General features: G+C 42.7%; 1 protein-coding gene across 1 annotated transcript in view; it reads right to left on the reverse strand.

The window, feature by feature from the left end:
• CMIP (c-Maf inducing protein) overlaps positions 1-16,569 on the reverse strand; it is a 136,183-nt gene extending 119,614 nt beyond the window's left edge. Inside the window, 1 exon segment of the mRNA XM_050903946.1 lies at positions 16,248-16,569. Coding sequence (XP_050759903.1) covers positions 16,248-16,544 — 297 coding nt within the window. The 5' untranslated portion in view covers positions 16,545-16,569.
• Between the last annotated feature and the right edge of the window lie 2,879 nt (positions 16,570-19,448).

A 19,448-nucleotide genomic window follows, 5' to 3' on the forward strand; every position in this document is an offset into this window, starting at 1 on the left:
AATTTCTAGGCAAAAAAGTAAGCAAAGTGCATCCCTTTTTTTTAACAAGTAGCTATTAAAGTGTTAAACTGTATTTTTCTGTGCAATGTTTCCCATGTCATAAAACTAATACAGGGATAAAATCTCAGGCTGAAGCAGTGTCTGAAGAGGCCATGTGATAAACTATGGCAAATGCCACGGGACTCATTCTGTACTAGCTCTCACCTGGACCTGCAATGGGCAAGACAGTCGGAAATACACTTGGGGAAAACCAGAACTAGGGTACATCTGATTCTGAAAACTGAGATATCACACACGGCAAGACTGATTTCCATAAGTGCAGCACATTCCCTTCTCCAGTTTAAATCTGCAAACAGTGGGTTGCACTGTTTATTTTCTGCTGCCTACACAATGCATCAGATCTGCCTACTAGGAACACGTTACTATCTGCAGGAGTATGTTCCCCAGAGATACGTATGCTCCCATCCACTCCCGGAACAGGCAAAGACCACACAGTATCACATATTTCCAGCTCTCTGCAGGGGTATCCTATGCCACGTCCTCTCTCTTGAATATAAAGATATGCCACTTCTTCTGAGACCAACGCAATCGTCGCAGATGGTGATCAGTTTACAAACAGGAAGCATCCATCCTTCTGCTGCACTTCACTGAAGAAACCGGCAGCAAACAGTTCCCTCCTTGTCTCCACTGCTCACTTCTGTGCACTCAGAAATGCACGTCTTTACATTGCTGTCTCTGTCCCCACAGCTGATAGGATGGCAAGAAAAAATTCAAGCAACGTGGCAACAGGTTCAATACAGGACAATATGCTGGGTAACATATACAACCTCTTTTTACAAAGGTTAAGATTTACTCACAACCAGAGAGCTCCCGTTTTTTCCTATACGGATGAGACTTCCAGTTCCCTGATGAGGAAACGAAGTGATGTGACATTAAGCAGCTCATGAATCTCCTCAATTAATGCATTCTGCACAACGGAGACTTCCACGGAATTATCTGCAACCACAGCAGTGCCTCATTCCCACTGCCATGTCCCTGAGAATGAGTCACTTCAATTCCCATATTCTTGCTGCAGGCAGAGAGCTAAGGACTATTCCCTGTCTTCGTTAGTCAGGCAAATGGTTGGAATCAAATGCTGAAACTACTTGCACAAAATTTTAATTAGGGTTACCTTATTTTCTGCAACTATTCGAGTATAGTCACCATCAGCTCTCCACTCTTCATGTTGATCAGGGCTTGTCCTACAGGAGATACAACATTTCCATCCCACCACCTTCAGGGAACAACCAAAGAGTGTGCCATACAGCCATGCAGAGGATGGCAAAGAGAATAAAAAACAGTACCAAGATAGCCTGAACCGCAGGAGGTTTGCAAGCAGCACATCTCCAACGCTGAGCTATATTACAAATCAACTGCAAAGCTATCCTGGCACAGGTCCCTAAATTGTGGGAGGAAACAGGACAGCAAAGGCTGAAGAAGCCAACATCAGTAGACGATCCTGGGACCCAGATGTATGACCAAGCTCAGCACCATTCCACAGTGAGATCCAGGGTGACCACTCTCATTTCTGACCATGTCAGCCCTTTCCAGAAAGCTATGGGGAAGTAGAAGGGAGAAGAAGGGAGTTTTGAGATAGGTGGTATGCCTTACTGCTCTCCATCATATGAAGGGTTAGGAAGGTCAGCTACACTTGCAACAGGGCTCTCCTAAGCCACCAAAGTCTTTATTGCAATACTATGCCAATTTAAAAGAGATTTTATCATTATTAAACTGGTTTGGGGGACATAAGGGTGTGACTGGCTGTTTTTACACATTCAGGGATACTGTAATTTTCATTTAGAAAAAAATTTCCCAGAAGAGACACAAAATCTGTATTACAAGTATTTTCAAATTTGAGAAAGCCTTTGCTGAATACAGCTAGTAGTCTGTATGTGCTTCATGTGATTTGCAAACTAGAAACACTGGAATTTTAGGCCAGGAGGGTGTCATTGACTAATGGGGATTCTCCCTTCTCTCTGGAGTATAGGTTTATAGAGGAATAAGATCATGTTCTCCAGGCAAGTTTATGTGAAATGATTCATCTCTAGCCAGCTGCAGTCAAGACATCTGCTTGTTTTCATTTCACTACAGGGAGATTCGCCCCGCCCCTCCCGTACCTCCAAAGGCGGCCAAAATTATATCCATTCGTAAAAAGAAAACTTCAACAATTTCAAAACTAAAACTTAAGAAGTCAGGTAAATTACACAGAGGCCACAGATGCACCTCTGCCCCACCTAAAGCACTCCTAAGAAACATGAAGTGAATACTAGGCTGAGGAAGTCCTATTTAATCAACAGTTTATTAACTTTAACACAGAGACATCCCCTCTGTATCCTGTGGTTTACATGCAGATCTGCCCAAATACATGAAGGTATTTCTTTGTTTTGAGAATCTCTCACACATTCCACATGGGATCATGCAGACGGTCTTCGTGTGGTCAAATAAAGTTTGTGAACCCATGCCTTTATAGCTTTTCCATATTAATCTGCACTCTGGGCATATATCCAATTAAAGCCTCATGTATAGATCACTAGGTTACTAACTGGCTTGCATACTTGGGGGGAGGGGAAATAAGCTCATGACTGCATAATTTAACACTGCCTGTGCTTTCACTTTTACATGCACAAGTCTTTTTTAATCTAGTCTTACCATAAATAAAGAGTAATAACACTTGCTGAAGAGAAACTCGGGTCCCTACATGCTGGAACACACAGTAGCTAATGCTGAATGCATTTACATTAACACTAACTCCAGTGCAAAGAAGACAAGGTCTTTTCACAAACACGCTACAAAAACAGGAAGCAAAGGGGAAAACTTCACAGTGTTTGGAAACAGCAGAGCATTGTTTGTACAGGCTTTTCTTACAAATGCAAGAGAAAAAAAAATTGGGGGATGTGAAATCTGAGCATGGCAAGAGACTTAGATCAGACACAAGGGTCTCAAGACAGCAGCTCTCAAAAGATCTCCAGGTACAGACTGTACAGGCAAGAAGATGCACAGGGTAGGTTTTTTTCCTCCTATTTCTGCTAAGAAAATCCGACAAGTAAAGAGACACAACCTCCCAAACCCTTGACGTTAAAGCTAGATAAAGTAACACAGCACTGCATCTTTATCTCAATTAAAGCGGGTATGATAAATGAAGAGGCATTAGCAAACATAATCCACCAAATTTAGACATTTCCATTATTTTTAAACTGCATTCAAAAGGGAAGATACAATGGCATAGGCCTCGCACACTGTGGGCCACCCCAGAAGGCCATCTTCACCTCATATTAAGAAGCTGCACTGTGGACTACATCCCTTCAAGATGAGTCAAAAAGCTCCCGTCACAAGCACGCTGCAGTCGCTAACTCTGAGACTTCCCTTTTCAGCTGGAGCACACAGATCCCATCTCTAACTCGAAGTTGCTTTGTTTAAATTTTTCGTATCATCACCTCCTTTCTTTTCCTTCCCCCTTCAAGTCCACTCGGGCCATGCTGTAGTACCATAAATGCATACAGCCTGCAAAATATACAGATAATGCATATAGTTAGTGCTGCCTCGATTCCAACTCAGCCCAGGTTTAAAACCAACCAACCTACACACCAGTCCACAGGTTTAAAGCAACAGAGGATTGGTCCTATATTTGGGCAAGCACCAAAGAGGGCTCAGTACTTTCCCATGTCGTCTTTCTCCATGAGGGAGCAGCTTTATACATGGTCAACTCCCACGACAGATTTGATTTCACCAGATTTAAAGTACATTAGTCAACCCAAGTCACTTGGGACATTTGAAATAACTTACAATAAATCAGAGAAGATTAATTTCAAGGGAGGCAGTGACGTAGCACCAAAAGAAGCGTAAGTTAGTGTTAGGAGAGAAGCCATTAGCAATATTTCTCAATGCCAATTATTTTTTCACCATAAACATGAGAGCAAGAAGACGTTACAGTCTTCAGGCAAATGCTGGGTTCCAAAGGCAAAGTGGTTACCTAGAAGGGGTATGTCAATATTTAATACCAAAGTGCATGTCTGGTCCTGTACATTTCATTTAATTTCAAGCTTTTCCAGCTTTATTTCCTGTTTCATTCACAGCAATCACAAAAGATGAATTACCTAACCTTAGAAAATGTGTTTTCAGTCAGACAAGACATGTTGACTGTCCGTACTTTCACCTTCAGCAACAAAGTTCTGTGCCAGCACAAGTTTTATGTTTTCTTCAATGTCCACATAATTTGCTTGCAAAGTAGATGGGATTTTCAGTGCCAGGACTCCACTCAAGCTGCTTGCTCCGCTGGGAGAGGAGGAAGAGCCTGTTCTGTTCTGTGCCTCTGGATGTCAGGCTACTTTTCATTTAAAAATTTAAAAACTTTCCTCAAAAGTCACCATAATAGCAGTGACAAAAAAAAAAAAAAAAAAAAAAGAAAAACACAACCCTGAAGGAGCTGAAAGAACCATGAAGAGCTGAAAGAAAAACTAGACAAAGTAATGACTAATAATTTGCACTTGCATAATATCTTTCATCAGTGCTCCTCACTTCCACATACCGGGAAAGAAAATAGGCTGCATTTCATAACAAAAACCATCAGGAATACTACTTTGAGCCCTCACTACACAGCAGGAGTTGCTATTCCTTTTGTAAGGAATATGTGAAGAAGTATCAGCATTCCTGCACTGAAAGAATAAGCTGAAGCTCCTTTTCCAATTCCATAATCATGCTACTATAACCTGTTTACTAAAGGTAGAAGTTTACAGCAATTGCATAGTTTTTCTTCTGGTTTAAACAATGACTGAACAACATCTGTAACATTGACGTTGTTTTCTCTTTCTCCAGACATCCAAATAAACCTCTCTGTTCTACGTTACTGTTGGATAAGGAACACGATTGCTTCACTGAACATAATTCATCTTCCACAAGGAACCAACAGGTACTCAAACTATAGGGATTTAACTACTGAGCAGTAAGACAAGGACACGGATGAATCTCATTCAACGTAGTCCATCGAAGTAGATGGAGATCTCCTCTGCTGCAAAAGTAAATGCTGTTCTTCAAAGAATCACTGGGCCTTTCACAGTTTTGGTCCCCTCCTCCCACTTTCTTTCTCAGAGCCAAGATACTAAGCGAACTGTTCAGATGACAGAACACCATAGCTATAGTCAGAGCATCGTGGAGCCAGAGCATCCAAGGAAGGCACGCACTCACAACTCTCCGTCACTGACATCCAATGCCCTGCCTGGCATTGTAACAGCCAGGGCAAAGAAATCTCTCGTTGTGCAACTACCTTTTCAAGCTGCCAGGAACAACTCGACACTCAGATCCCCAACTAGAATAACTGCATAGCTACCAGAAAAAAATCTACAGAATTGCATTAGCTTACACCAACAGCTTATAGATCCACTATTTAAAAGTCCACATAACTTTCTACTTTCAGTTTCCTACCTTCTTACAGCTTACACTGTAGTAGAGAGAAACGTGGTGTTTTGAGATGCCTCTGCAATCATATTCTTCTCAAGTGCTTCCTAAATTTAAGAGCTCAGCATCAAAAAGTTTGTATGGTAAATCCAAGGTATGAGAAGGGAGAGAGAACTGCCGATCTTTTTTCAATAACGGTTCACAACACCCTGCTTCTATAGTAATTTTGCAAGATCACTCTCATCCTGAAAATTTCAGCAGAGTCAAGGCTTCCCTGACTTACTCTCTACTTCTGAATTCAATCCTAACAGCCTCTAAATCAAAAGCAAAGTGGTACGTTGTCAGAAGTGACTATTAGGAGAATATACAAAGCATGCACGCCACAGAAAGCAAGAGACTTGAACTGACTGGCACCTGGTTCCCCAACAGAGATTTTCTTTGCAGGAAGATTGAAGGGTAGTAAGAAGAGCATGACACGCTGGGCCATGTTCTGCTCTCAGTCACTCTCCCACACTTCCACTGATTTTTAATGAGATTTACAACCGTTAAGAAAATGAATAGCCATCAAAATCAGGCGGGAAGATGCAGCCTGGCGGCCAAAGCAAAGAAACTTTGTTTCTGCTCCAACTCCTACCAGTGATTTATCGTGAATATTAGGGCAAGGCCCAACATGCTACTGATTCTTGGTGTCCAACCTAAGACACTCCAGAGTAAACCATAGATGCATACACCAACTGAGAAGGAACTGCAAATGAAGCATGAACCAACAGTAGCACATGTCTGAAAAGTCTGATCTACATTTATTTGTCTCTGTTTTCCCCATGTATAAAAACACTGACCATAAAGCACTTTGAGACAGTTGAAGCACAGTGAAGTTGAAACCCAAGGACTTGTAGAATGAAGTCATTATACTGCCATCCAAAAATCATTTTTTCTGATTGTTTTAAAGGCCAAAAATAACCCCTCTTTTTTTTTGTTCATGGAAGGTCAAACAGACATTCATATTTATGGAAAAAACATACACACCCTTAGTATTCTGATTAAAAAGTAGGATTCCACTTGGCAAGTTTCAGAAACTTTTTTTTTTAAAGCAGTTTCTACTTTACTATTAATAATGCCCATCCCTGAAAATGGATAACAAAGTCATTCAGTCTTATTTTAGGTGCTTGCACAGATAGAGCAAAACCATAGCCTGCTCACAATATGCACTAATTGTATTACAGTAGCAAACAAAAAACTCCGTGGTACAACAGAACCCCATTACAACAGGAACCAGACACAGTAAGAGACACCTGCCGATCCCAAAAGCTTATATTCAAATAGCCAAAACAGACAAAGACTGGTAGGAAAGGGCCACTGCCATGTAAAAAATAGCAATATCACAGCTTTACCGTTGAGAAATACCTGTTCTGTGTTGTTTGAAACGTACTGTTGGGAACACACCATGGGTATCTTCAGGAGGTTTAGGAAAAAAAAAATAGTTTTCTTTCAAAAATTATCCAAACTGTCTACCTGCATATACAATTACCTCATTTGGCTCAATTAGATGTTAATTGTCTATACACAAATAAAGAATGAGGCGATTTTTTTGTTTACAAAATTCTTGCCTTACCTTTAAGTTAACATGATCAGAAATCTCATCCACAAAATATGCATAGACATCTGTGCACTTCAAAAATATGTACAACTTATTTCTAAGAGAAAAAATATTATTTCTGATTATCACTGCAAATACAGTTTCTCTTTAGGCTTAAGAAAAATATTATATAAAATATAAATATAAAATAATTATATTTGGGAATACAATTATGTATTCTCAAAAAACCCCTCTGATTTAGCTTAATCTCAGCTTTCTTCAGGCAACATTTATTGTACCACATGTGGCATCTTTGTAAACAAAATCTTACAAAACCTAAATCCACTTCTGTGTGCTTTAAGATTTGAGTTTTAAATTTTTCAAAAAAGCACTGGAAATCCAAGAAGCAAAAGCCCTTTAGTGATAGTTCCAAGCATTTGACATCCCCATTCTTAATATCATGAAATTAGAGATCTGGAGTTCGAGAAGCATTGGATATTCATTTTTTATTCATCTTTTTCGAAGCCCTGGTTATTACTCTTGTCCTCAATGAGACTGAAAGCAATTTTTCCTTTTAAATTTTTTATCCAATGAGAAAATCATGCAATCTCTCGGTCACAGGAACAAGAAACTTAGGGGAAACTGCAACATACTTTGAAAAGTGCAAGAGCTCTTACCCCTGAAACAAGTGGTAATTCTGAGCAGACAAGGGAGAGAGGCACTTCAAGGGCCCATAAAAGGTGGGCCAAAAAGGTTTAAAACCAAAAAGGTTTTAAACCTCACACTTTGCCACTACCTCCAAAGTGAAAATGTCGGCGGCTGGCAGGACCTTTCCGGGAATCCTGAATGAGAAGGGCGTGCATCCCAGTGCAGCCTGACCCGGAGCCGCTCAGCAAGCCAGACTGCATTTCCCTGCATCGCTGACATCGGCTCACACTCCTCCCACAGTACCTTGACTTTTCAGCTACGGGGATGCGAATTAAAAAAACAAAACAAAACAAAACAAAAAAAAACCCAAACTTGCCCTGTCAGTAATTCCATTTGCTGATCCACCACTACTCTACCAAATAATTAAACATTAATACACTGCAGCAAATCGCATGCATTTTCCCCAGCTTTGCAGGATACGAAGGTGCAGAGGAAGCACTTGGTCTCATGGTCTGTCACATCTTGAAGATGTTCATTGCTGTCCTTGCCAGGGCTTTCAGACTGTGGTGAGTAGTCCTCGTTAGTTTCTCTGTCCTCAGCCCCAGTTCTCCCCATAAAAGAAAGTAATGTCACAAACTAACTTTCCACCAGGGCAGTGCTGTCTAAATGTTGGCATAACATGGGTGAAATAGCAACAGCTTCTATACCAGTTCTGTCTAACAGGGAAACTTCCAGCAGGCCTCTCGCTCATAAAAGAGCCACTCCTCCTAGCGCAGGCTGCACAACACCTCACGATCTGCCAACCAAAGAAAAAAAGTGGGGCTCTATTTTGTAGAGAGCTGTACAAGCCTAACAGTAGAGTCAGCCATCTCTCCCAACCAGCAGCCAACCTGAAAGCTGCACAGTGATCTTTTGCTGAATTTTTCTGCCTTTCTGAACAGCACATCCTGCCATTCACATTACAGGCAATGAATGGTAATCCCTCTCCTCAAATTACCCTACTGATTTCAACAGAGTGAGACCAAGAATGTACGTGACCGAGTGTACTTCCAGTTTAGATTTTAGTCATTGCAACTTGATGAGTTTCTTGAGCTCAATTAGTAACGGCACACATCTAGCAGACACACTCAAATCCAGAAAAAACAGATGCCTTTTTTCCCAAGTTTCTCAAAAAAAGGAAAAAGACTTAAAATTCTTTAAAACCATACTGAAAACTCAGATTAAAGTGGAACAAAATAGCCTTCACCATAAGCTCATGCCCTGGACACCACAGTCTGTGACGTGGCATGTTACCTGCTTTTGTATTTCCCACTCTATTGGCCCTGTCCCATCAGCCATGGGACAGCCAAAGAGGCAAAGTCAAGAAACCACTGTAAGTACTGGAAATGCTAGTACTGGTAACATCAAATGTCCACAAACCCTGAAATGAGACCCCCTCCCCCAAAACCTAGAGAGTACTGTTAAATTCTCCTGATTTTTAAGCCTATGAAGTAAAGGCCTTTTAATTTAGCATCTGGTTCTGACTTCTTCATGTTTTCCTCCGCAACCACAAGAGCTAAAACTTCATTCACCATTGACGTGTTCGGTTATAATGTATGCTTTTCAATTGTCTTTTCCCTTTCCTGGTATTGCCCCTGCATTCTTAAATATTGTGCAAAACAGGAAAATTTTACGCAATGATTTAATAATACATTGTTTTTGGCAGCAATTCCAGCCTACCATGTTTCCCTCTCTCTTCTTCCTCAACAGTCTGGCGGATTATATGCTGAAACAGATCAGTTCCCTGATCCAGTTAAAAGACAGCAAATCTGCAAAAGGTTCAAACAGAGAAAGTGTTCCCTAGCCAGTTCACACAGATTTTCTCAACTTGACCTTTCAAACTGTTAAGCGCATACAAAAGACAGATTGACATGGTATGGCACAGATGCAGAAATGAACGGCACAGGCCAGGACTACCTAAGACAGTATTACTGCCAATGACACAGCATCATCAGACTGTGCGGAAAAGTTATTTTATTGAGTGCACATACATGCACAAGAGCTCTATATGGATAATACATGCTAAAGTATCAATCATCTTGAAACACACAATTGTTTATGGAATTAAGCACTACATATCTATAAACACATGCAGAAACAGAACAAAACTGATGCAACTAGCACTGCTCAACACACTAATAAACAAGCCACAATCTACCCATGCAACCCACAATCTAATTACTTCTACAGACTCCAAAAGGCTTGAACTATTTGAGGTAGGTCTCTTCTTTCATAAATCCGATGTGGGGAGATGAGTAAAACCCTATTAGTCTAGCCATGCTTACTAACATAGAAGGAAATGAGAGAAGCCTTTTTATTGTATCATGGTAAAACTCACCTGTTATTTAGAAACTTCAAAAGTACAAATACATTATATGCAATAAAGCAAACAGTTCCAAAAAAAAATCACTCCTCTCTATGTACTAAACCTACCACCTTTTTCCTCCAAAAACGTCCCTCAGTGTACACAGTTCTGTCAACGATTTTGGTGGGACCAAAGCTTCAGCCTCTGTTCTCCCACTCTTGCTAACAACGCAAACCTAAGCTTGCAAACTGGAATGTTGATGCAGATGAGACTCTCAACCTAGCCTTTCACCTCTGAAAAACTAAACGTCCTTTTCATATTTCACAAAATCATAGAATCGTAAAATGGTTTGGGTCGGAAGGGACCTTTAAGAATCATCTAGTCCAACCCCCCCTGCCATGGGCAGGGACTTCTTTCACTAGATAAGGTTGCTCAAAGTCCCATCCAACGTCACCTTGAACACTGCCAACGATGAGGCACCCACAACTTCTCTGGGCAGTACATCCTTTCCTAGAAGGACCACACCCTGACCTCCATGATCTAGCAGACTCTTCCCATCACTAGTTACAATGTTCCACTACAAAAAAAAAAAAAAAAAAAAAAAAAAAAAAAGATGATCTCTCAGCTCTAGGAAGGCCCAGCCCCATGAGGGATACTGAGCTCCTCCAGTCCCTGCTCTGATGCAGCATCAGGTCCCCACTGAGGACCAGAGGCAATTTACAAGCTTCCTCCGGGGGACTATTACCACCACGTAGTGGCTAGCACCACATCTTTACTCCCCAGCCAAAACAAAATATGAGGCAGAAGTATTTCTGAGTATCCTTTTTATTTATGCTCCTAAACATGTAAAATTTACTGGCTGGGTGTTAACACTAATGGCCTTAAGAGCTCTCACTCTATCAATGAATATAGCTTCTGTTTTCATATTTTATATAAGCTCTGTGACATATAAACACATACCTTAACACTACTGACTTATAAATATGCTTTTTAACCACTGTAGGAACTATATATTCAAAGGTATGTTTGATAGGCATTAAACAACTTCAAAGAAATACCATTTTAGGTTTTCTTATGCGAAGCTACTAACTAATATAGCAATAAAATAAGTTTGTCAGAACAGAGTAATATTCTGTTAAATCACTGAGTCTTCAGAAAAATTTGGGTTTCGTTAATGCAGGCGCATGCCTTCCTTCACTTCTGAAACAGAATCTCAATTTCACCCGCATAGATAACATGGAGCAATTTGTTCTCAATTTGCAGAGAATTCTAAATTATCATGGATTGTATGCAAATTACGAGATTCAATGCTCTTTCTGATGTGCCTGAAGAAAATACCCGATAGGTAGCAACAGGGTAACCCAGAATAGGCAAAACCATGTACACCCAAAACCTGTAGGTACCACTTCTTGTCAAACGAAAACAATCATTTGCAATAGTAAACAATGAGAAATATTAAATGTAAATAGTAATTTATCATTCCATTGTTATAACGGATCAAAAAAATATCTTAAATTGCTTTGTTATTTATGTGTTCATATTTATACACGTAACGATGGCAGGCCCATCAAGCTAGATTTAAGTCACATTTGTAGAGCCCCATCAATAGCACAGGACTTAAGGACAGCAGTTGGTTTACCGAAGAGACTGTTTACTTTAATTATTATTATTATAGCTAATTCATAATCATTCTGTTTGGAATCTGGATAATGCTACAATATTCCTTTTCCAGGAAAGCCTTAAAAAAATTCTTCTTATAAGACTGTTTTGAAACTTCTGAGCTCTGCATAATACTTCCCACTTGAGCTAATTGTTTTTCAAGGGAAATTTAATTTTAAAAAGTGTGTTTTTCTAACTAATGGGAACCTGTGCTAAAGTAAACAATGAGTCCGGCTTCATAGGAATTTTTGCTCTATCTTTACCAAAAGAAGGAAGGAAAGACCTGTAATAGCATGCTGAAACACATGCAGTAGCAGAATAGTTGAATTTTAAAAAACAATTAGAAGACAATTTTCTACTCCACTTCTCCTATTTGAAACAGATCATCCTGCCCTGCCTCATTTAGTATTAATTGGGTATGTTCTTGTCTCTAGAAGAAAATATAAATGCAGTTCCCTAATCCACTTACATTCTTGTTTCAAATATATTTCTGATTAGCTAGCTTGTCAATAAACTATTGTCCTCACACATCACTTTTGTACAGAAAAAAGTTTAAAAGACACTCAAATCTTTTCAGGATTGTCACCAGCTTTGAATATAATATTACATTACACTCAGCTTACCTGCCAAGGCAAAACCAAGAAATGTGAAATGGGCATGAAAAGCCAAAGTTTCCACCTCCTTGAGGGATATTAATGAGTAACTTCATGGTTTCAATTATGTCTTATCTTCCCAGATGGGAATTAGAGAGGTCATCCCTAGCCAGAGAAAATGAATCGCTTATTTATTCTTTCCTTGGCTGCTGCGCATACATATGTATCACAAGTCTTTCTTGCAACCCAGTACTTTAAAACTCATTGTCCTAAACATCTACTCCCAACTGGTGCAAGAAAAAGAATGAAAGAGAAAAGCAGGGCAGAGACACGAAAGGGAAAAGGCAGAAGGATATTAAAGGCACGGAAGTTCAGTTATGACGGCTACCTTTAAACTACTGAAAATTAAATTTTAACATTTCTGCTGAAGATAGCCATATGGTTATTCTTCACACACGCGGAAAAAAAAAAAATCACAGAAGGAATATTAAATTGGATTTTATTTCTGTCTTTGTTTTCACTATCACTGCCCTTCAAGCTGTGCAAGGACAGATCTCACTGGAAAAAAAAAGCTAGTAAGGGCGCTACATTTGAGTTTGGTAGGTGTTTATAAAATAAACATTATTCCTCCCATGGGGGAGAAAGTCAGATTCATACCCAGGCAAGCTGTTGTCTGGCAAACAAAGTTTCTAAGTATCAAAATTTCCTACTGGGACTTCAACTTTTACATTTAAAAAAAAAAAAAAAAAAAAAAGTTACAGATCTGTATTTACTTTCACCAAAAAAACCTTAACCAGAATGAAAGCCTGGACAAGATGCGAGTGAAACTGTAATGGTGAAACTGTACTATATTTAACCCATTCTTTGAGAAATGAGAAACATGAAGCAAACAATGGAAACAACACATAAATCAGATAAAGTCCCAACACCTAAAGTTATGGGACTCTCCACTCCACAAGCTAATACCTTTCCATTTGTTAACTGAGCGCATATACCAATTCAGAATACAATTATTATTATTCTTTTTTGATTAACATGGACTTATTTTAACTGAAACTGTCGCTTGTGACAATGTCAGAAAAAGCACTCTGTAGAGAACATTATTTTTTTCCTCCCTAAATTTGGCTAAAATAAGATGGCCTAACACTCGTTCCATTGCATTCTTGCATAGTGCTTCTGCTACGGAAAGCTATCTTGTCAGCACAAAACATGTAACTGCCTAATTACACAACGGAAGTAGTTACCTCTTGCAAAAAACCTGTAGGTAGGGTCTCATTATTCAGACGTATATGTGGGCACATACAGTGTCTACCCATGGAAAAAACTGCACATGAATAATCCATACACAAACTAATGATATTGCAGCCCAAGCATTGACAAGTAAGAGCTTGTGGGGAGAAGACTTTAATTCAAATATATGTCTCAAGTGACAATAAAAAGGATAGAAAGTGCCTATAATCAACAAATAACTTATCCACTGTACTCAGGGGACATAATTTGCCAGATCTGGATTTAGCAGTCATTACAACTTTTGCTTTCAAATGCAAAACAAAGTGATGTTATTTTCCTGTTCAATTTTATTCATGTTATACAGAATGCAGTAAAACTCGTCATGCCAGAGGATTTGCAAAGGGATGATGTGAAGATTAATTACTGGCTGCTCATAAAGCACCCTGCCTGTGGAAAGCCCTATGTGTAAAAATGACCTTGTTATCAAAGTTGTTGAGTGCTCCCAATGCTCACTTTCAATGGACGGTATGGATACTTTTCTACAGCTCTTGAAAACTAAATTAGTTGCATTTAAATATCTATCTACAGTTTCAGGAGGTTTTGGCATTGCGCCTGTACCCCACTTCTGTAGGGGGTGGGGGTTAAACTACCACGTATTTTGCTTAAATCACATCTTTTCAGCTCCAAAAAAGAGAGTAAAATCTAGATATCATAGAACCAATGTCTGAAAGATACCTGCTAAACGTACACATACATTCAGGCAACAAGTGAACGCAGATCTTATCCTAGTGCCCTAATTACTCCCTGGAAACCAAAGACACTACTTGAAATAATAAAGCACAGATATTTCTGCGAACAACAGTATTTACTTGGTGAGTTAGCGCTGGAAAAAAATGATAAGGCGCAAGACCAAGCACGAAGAGCACTGCTTAACAAAATGGAGCCTGCAATGGTACGTACAACGTTTTAGTATCTTCTTGCTATTTATATACATAAAATAATTAGGAATGAGAACACCTCAAAGTTAATTAAAGCACGACCCCATAGGACTTTAGAAATTTTTTCAGAGATGGTTTCTTTGGTGACAGCTTTGCCAGCGAGCAGAGTTTGACATCTCCTGTACAAATACAACTTCATGCCTTGTATTGCTACATTGCAGAGATTAACGTCTGAAGCATGATCATGCCTCTCTCTACTGGTATCCTTCTCCTCTGCTCAGAAATAATCGGCTGTGGATACTGCCAGGAAAATGCCTCATCTCTACCGATATTCAGCTTCCCCTCTACACTGATGGTATCTTAATACAATGAAGAACTGCAAAAACTCCTTGTGCTCGTGTCTTTCGGGGGTTCTCTCCAGCAATGCTCGACCGAGTCTTCCTTCTCCCTTTACACAGTAGTTCTAGCAAAGAAAGAAAAATATTCCCTTGGAAACATCCTCGACAGCCCGGTGGAAATGGTAAGCAGAGATGTCATTGTGGCACAAAAAAGAGCTCTGTGAGAACAGGCAGCTGGCCTACCTGAAGGTTAAAGTAGCTCCCACTGAAAACCTGCTTTAAATACTCCACAGCAGAGCATGATGCAGGAGAGACATTTACACACACTATGTGTCTGCGTACCAAAGTGTGAAAAAATCCAACCTCCGAGCACAGCACAGACTGGATGAAACCCATTTAAATACACCATTAACAGAAATCTGCACAAAAGCCAATCCACTCTCTCATATCACGAGTGTCCTATAGGAAGGCCAGAATGAAGCCATTGAGAAAAATGAGACATTTACGTATAAATCAAAAAATGACACGATCGAAGCACTGAATGATTAAAAAATCAGTGTAGAGCATGTTTTGTGAGCTGTGTTAATTGCTATTAGACAAAATTTGGGTGTAGTCACATCACATACTATACGAATGTTCAAATAATACTGGCCATGAAATTTTAAGTTGTACGTGTAAATATAAACCATATTTTTAAAGACTGTCTCCGTCCATTATACATCTTTTGTACTGTTGATATCACCACCTTGCATTTTTCTCTTGCATCATTTTCCATTAGGAAGAAAACCCTGAAGGAATCTCCGTATTTTATGATCACACTGACTGTCTCTGGGCAGGGTATGTGACCGCCAAATCAGAGCCCCAAAACCAGGCCTAAAACAAAGCAGAGCAAAGACCGTGCAAATCCCGAGCCTTCGCTCTCGAATTATAAGCATCCTCCACCTCCCTCACCTCCAACTTGGCCAACGTGCCAGCAGATATCTGCCGACTTCAGTTTCAGATAGAAATGGCTCAGTGTGGCGATTTCATGTTGGTGTCATGTCGAGAAGGGAGGAATTAAAAAAAAAAAAAAAAACAACACAAACAAAAAATGGCCCAAAAAAGGCAAAAACAAGCAATAATAATAATAATAAAAAGACTAGACTTGCTCGAAAAAACCCACCGAAACTGCAAAATTAAATATCCCTAGGATTACAAAGAAGGAAAAGAAAAATCCCTACAGGCATTCCGGGATTCACTCAAGCCGAGCCCCCCCCTCACGCACCGACCCCCCTCGGGGGGGGGGACGGACCCCGCAGGGGTCGGCAGGCAGCACGGCGACCGCGGCATAAAGGCGCAGGCATTTCCCCCCCACGCCACCCCGGCCCCGCAGCGGCGGCGGCGGCGGCTCCGTCCCCGCTGATGCCCCGCGGGGCGGGGAAGCCGCCGGGGCCGCGGCCGCGCTGTGGCCGCCCCCCACGGAGGTGGCGGCGGGCCCGGCCGGGCTCTTACCGTGGCCGAGGCGACGCTGTTGTCCGCCAGGGTCAAGTGGTGCGGCTCCCACCGCCGCAGGAACTTGGAGGTGAGGATCTTGCTGAGAAACGTCCGGGGGTGCCGGATGACACACACCTGGATGTCCCCCTCCTGCAGCAGCTTGTACCTCATGCCGTTGCAGTGGAGCAGGGCTCTCCGGCACGGCGCGGCACCCATTTTATTCCCCTCGGGAGCGGACATCTCGCCCAGCAGCGGCTTGCTCTCCTCGGTCTGCCTGCGGTCGCTGCCCCCGCCGGAGCCGCCGGTGCGATCCATGGCAGCCCCGCGGGTCGGGGTGGCGCTCGGCGGCGGCCGCCCGGGGAGACCGGTCTCTACGGCCGGTAGAGACGGGTATACCAAATAAAATAAAAAATAATAAAAAAAAAAAAATTCCAACCCCACGCCGCGGATTAAAAAAAAAAAAAAAAAAACGCTGAAGGGAAAAAAAAAAAAAAACCTGTCAGGGAAGGTGGGGGAAGGGATTGAACCGCACCGGAGGGGGGAGAAGGGGGAAGGGGGGAAAGGGAAGCGATAAAAATCCTTATTCAAACTTCAAAATCCGCCCCCGGCGAGTCCCCCTCGCGGCTCTCAGAGCGCCGCGTCCATGCTCCCGGGCGGGCGCCGGCCGAGCGGAGGGTCGGCTCCCGGCGGGGGCGGCAGACAAAAGCCGGCGGCGGCGGCGGCGGCGCTGGTGGTGGGGGCTCCTGACGGCGGCGGGGGCTGCGGGGCGTCCGGCCGCGGTTCCTTCCTTCCCCCCGGGGCGTGTGCGCGAGAGCGTGCGGCGGCGGGCGCGCGTGTGCATGTATGTGGGTGCGTGTGTGCGTCCGTGGGTGCGGGTGGGGGGGGGGGGGGGGGGGGAGGCGGGGGGGTGTGTGTGTCCACGCGCGCCGCCGCCGCGGGAGGAGGCGGCGAGAGGAGCGAGCGCTGCCGACAGCCTCTCGCCGGAGCGGCTCCGGGCGCAGCCGATTGGTTCCGACAGGGTCATGTGCCGCCCTCCCTGACGTCAATGGCCGCGGAGCCGCTGAGGGCAGCGGCGGCGGCCGCGCGAGGTGCGCGGGAAGCGCCGCGCGCGCGGCCGTTGCGCCCCTCCCCTTCCCCTCTTCTCCTCAGAGGGGCCGCGTCGCCCGCGTCCCCCTTCAGCCTCGTCCCTCGGCGGGGCGGCAGCTGGGGGCGAGGGGACGAGGCGGCGGGGGGGACGACGGGGGCGGCGCCGCCCGGGAAGGGCTGGAGGTGTGCAGGCACACCTGCGCACCCGCGGGGGGAGTCCGGCTGCCGTCAGCCCCCTCCGCGCCGCGTACGCTCCGCCGTGAGGGGAACCCCCAGCGCCGCGGGGGAAGACGTGAGGAAAAGCCCCATGCTTGGTCGCTGTCGCTTCACCAGTAGCTCCCACTGGTGTTCCTTTTCCTCTGGCTTTATGGGGGGACTGGGAACTGCTGCGCTCCCCTGAAGCACCAGCCCGGGAATGGCAGGGGTCGGTGTGCAAGCCCAGGAAGAGTGGCACCTCGCGAGTACCATGCTGAGCAGGATGTTGAGTATCCTCTGATCGTCCACGAAGCAGAACAATTGTGTATCAAAAAAAAAAAAAAAAGAAAAAAGGAACTCCCTTCTAAGACCTCTAAACCGCTTAACAGCTCAGTAATGCTGTGTGCAATATGGATGCCATGTCAAGAGGAATGGTACCATTTATACTTGCTTTTTTCTCAGCAATTTAAAAGCTCGTGGTAGAATTTGGATCTCGTTTCCAATTTCCTCTTTTGAACAACCAGGTTAGGACAAACAAAAAAATTACATTTTATATAACACGGGCACTGCCATTAAACTGTGGAACTCATCATAGTGGGTATTGCCAAGGCCCAGAATTTAGAAGGAATTTACAGGGCTGTTTTACTTGATGCTAGCAAAATATTCAGAGAAAGTATAAACCTTCATGCTTAAAAGTTTAAGCGCATCTCTAATTGAGGGACGTTGGGAAAGGGATGATCTGCTGTGACGAACTGATTATTTCACAGTGTGTACCTGCGGCTGGGTTTCTGGCAGCATCTCGTCATGCAATAGTTCTCAAATGAGAGGTCACCATGCCAAGTGAGGTGCCAGCAGTTACGAGCGGAGTTGTGAGCCCGCCCAAGAGAAAGCTCTTTCATCTGATATGTTCGCGTCACGAGTCGCACAGATTATCTGTTGGAGAGGCAAGCTGCAACTGGAAGGGTTTGGGAGCCTTTGCCATAAAGCCTTTTGTAGTGGCTGCTGTCAAAGACAATACATGACTGGCTGGACCACAATTACTGCGAGCATGTCCATCACGTGTGTTATTATAGAGCTGTTGTGTTGAAATAGGCTTGCATTTGACAGAATTGCTGTTTAAACACTTTCAGGAGGGAAGGTTTTTGTAACCTATCAATTACTAGCAAATTTGAGGGATACTTTTGTTGCATGTTAGCATCAAAATTATTTATAAAAAGCCAGGAAGTCTCCAGAATGCTCGTAAGTACCAGTTGATACAACGATGCAGAATTACGCAATTTGGCAAAGGTTAGAAGACAGACGCTCATTTAATGACATGAATAATACAACCAACAGGAAGACAAAAATCTCTTTTATAGAGGTTCAAATTGTCAGTATCTCATAGCCCTGGTCATTACTTACCTCCTGAAGTTAAACAAACTGACTGGTCATTATGCACTAAACATTACAGGCGGTTCCCACAGAACTTTGTATACCATATACTGCTAGGGGTGAATGACGCACGCATTTACACTGAAATAAAACCAGATCTACTCATACCTGTAAATATGTGTGGATCTGCAATAATAATAATAATAATAATAATAAAAAGACTTGCAAACCAAATTTTAAAAGGACAGCTTTGTTTCGATGTAAGCTTTTTAGTGCAGGAACTGTCTGTTTCTAGGAGTTCTTAGGGTGCCTGGTACAAGGGAGACCTGTTCTTGTTTGACCCGAGGCACTGTTCTGGTACAAACAATAATAGTGTCAATAGTAGGACTATTCGCATACACTCACCTGCACCAACAGTTCGCCCAGCGAGAACTGCAACCAGTGTGACTATTTTGGTGAAAGTTTGTGCAAACTAGCCACCTGCTCAAACCACTGCTTTAAATCTACCGTAATTGTCATCTCCGAGAGCTGCTCGCCAATGGGAGGATGATATGTAAAGAGTCTGGT

Source organism: Gymnogyps californianus, chromosome 12 (assembly GCF_018139145.2).
Source record: "Gymnogyps californianus isolate 813 chromosome 12, ASM1813914v2, whole genome shotgun sequence".
NCBI lineage: Eukaryota > Metazoa > Chordata > Aves > Accipitriformes > Cathartidae > Gymnogyps > Gymnogyps californianus.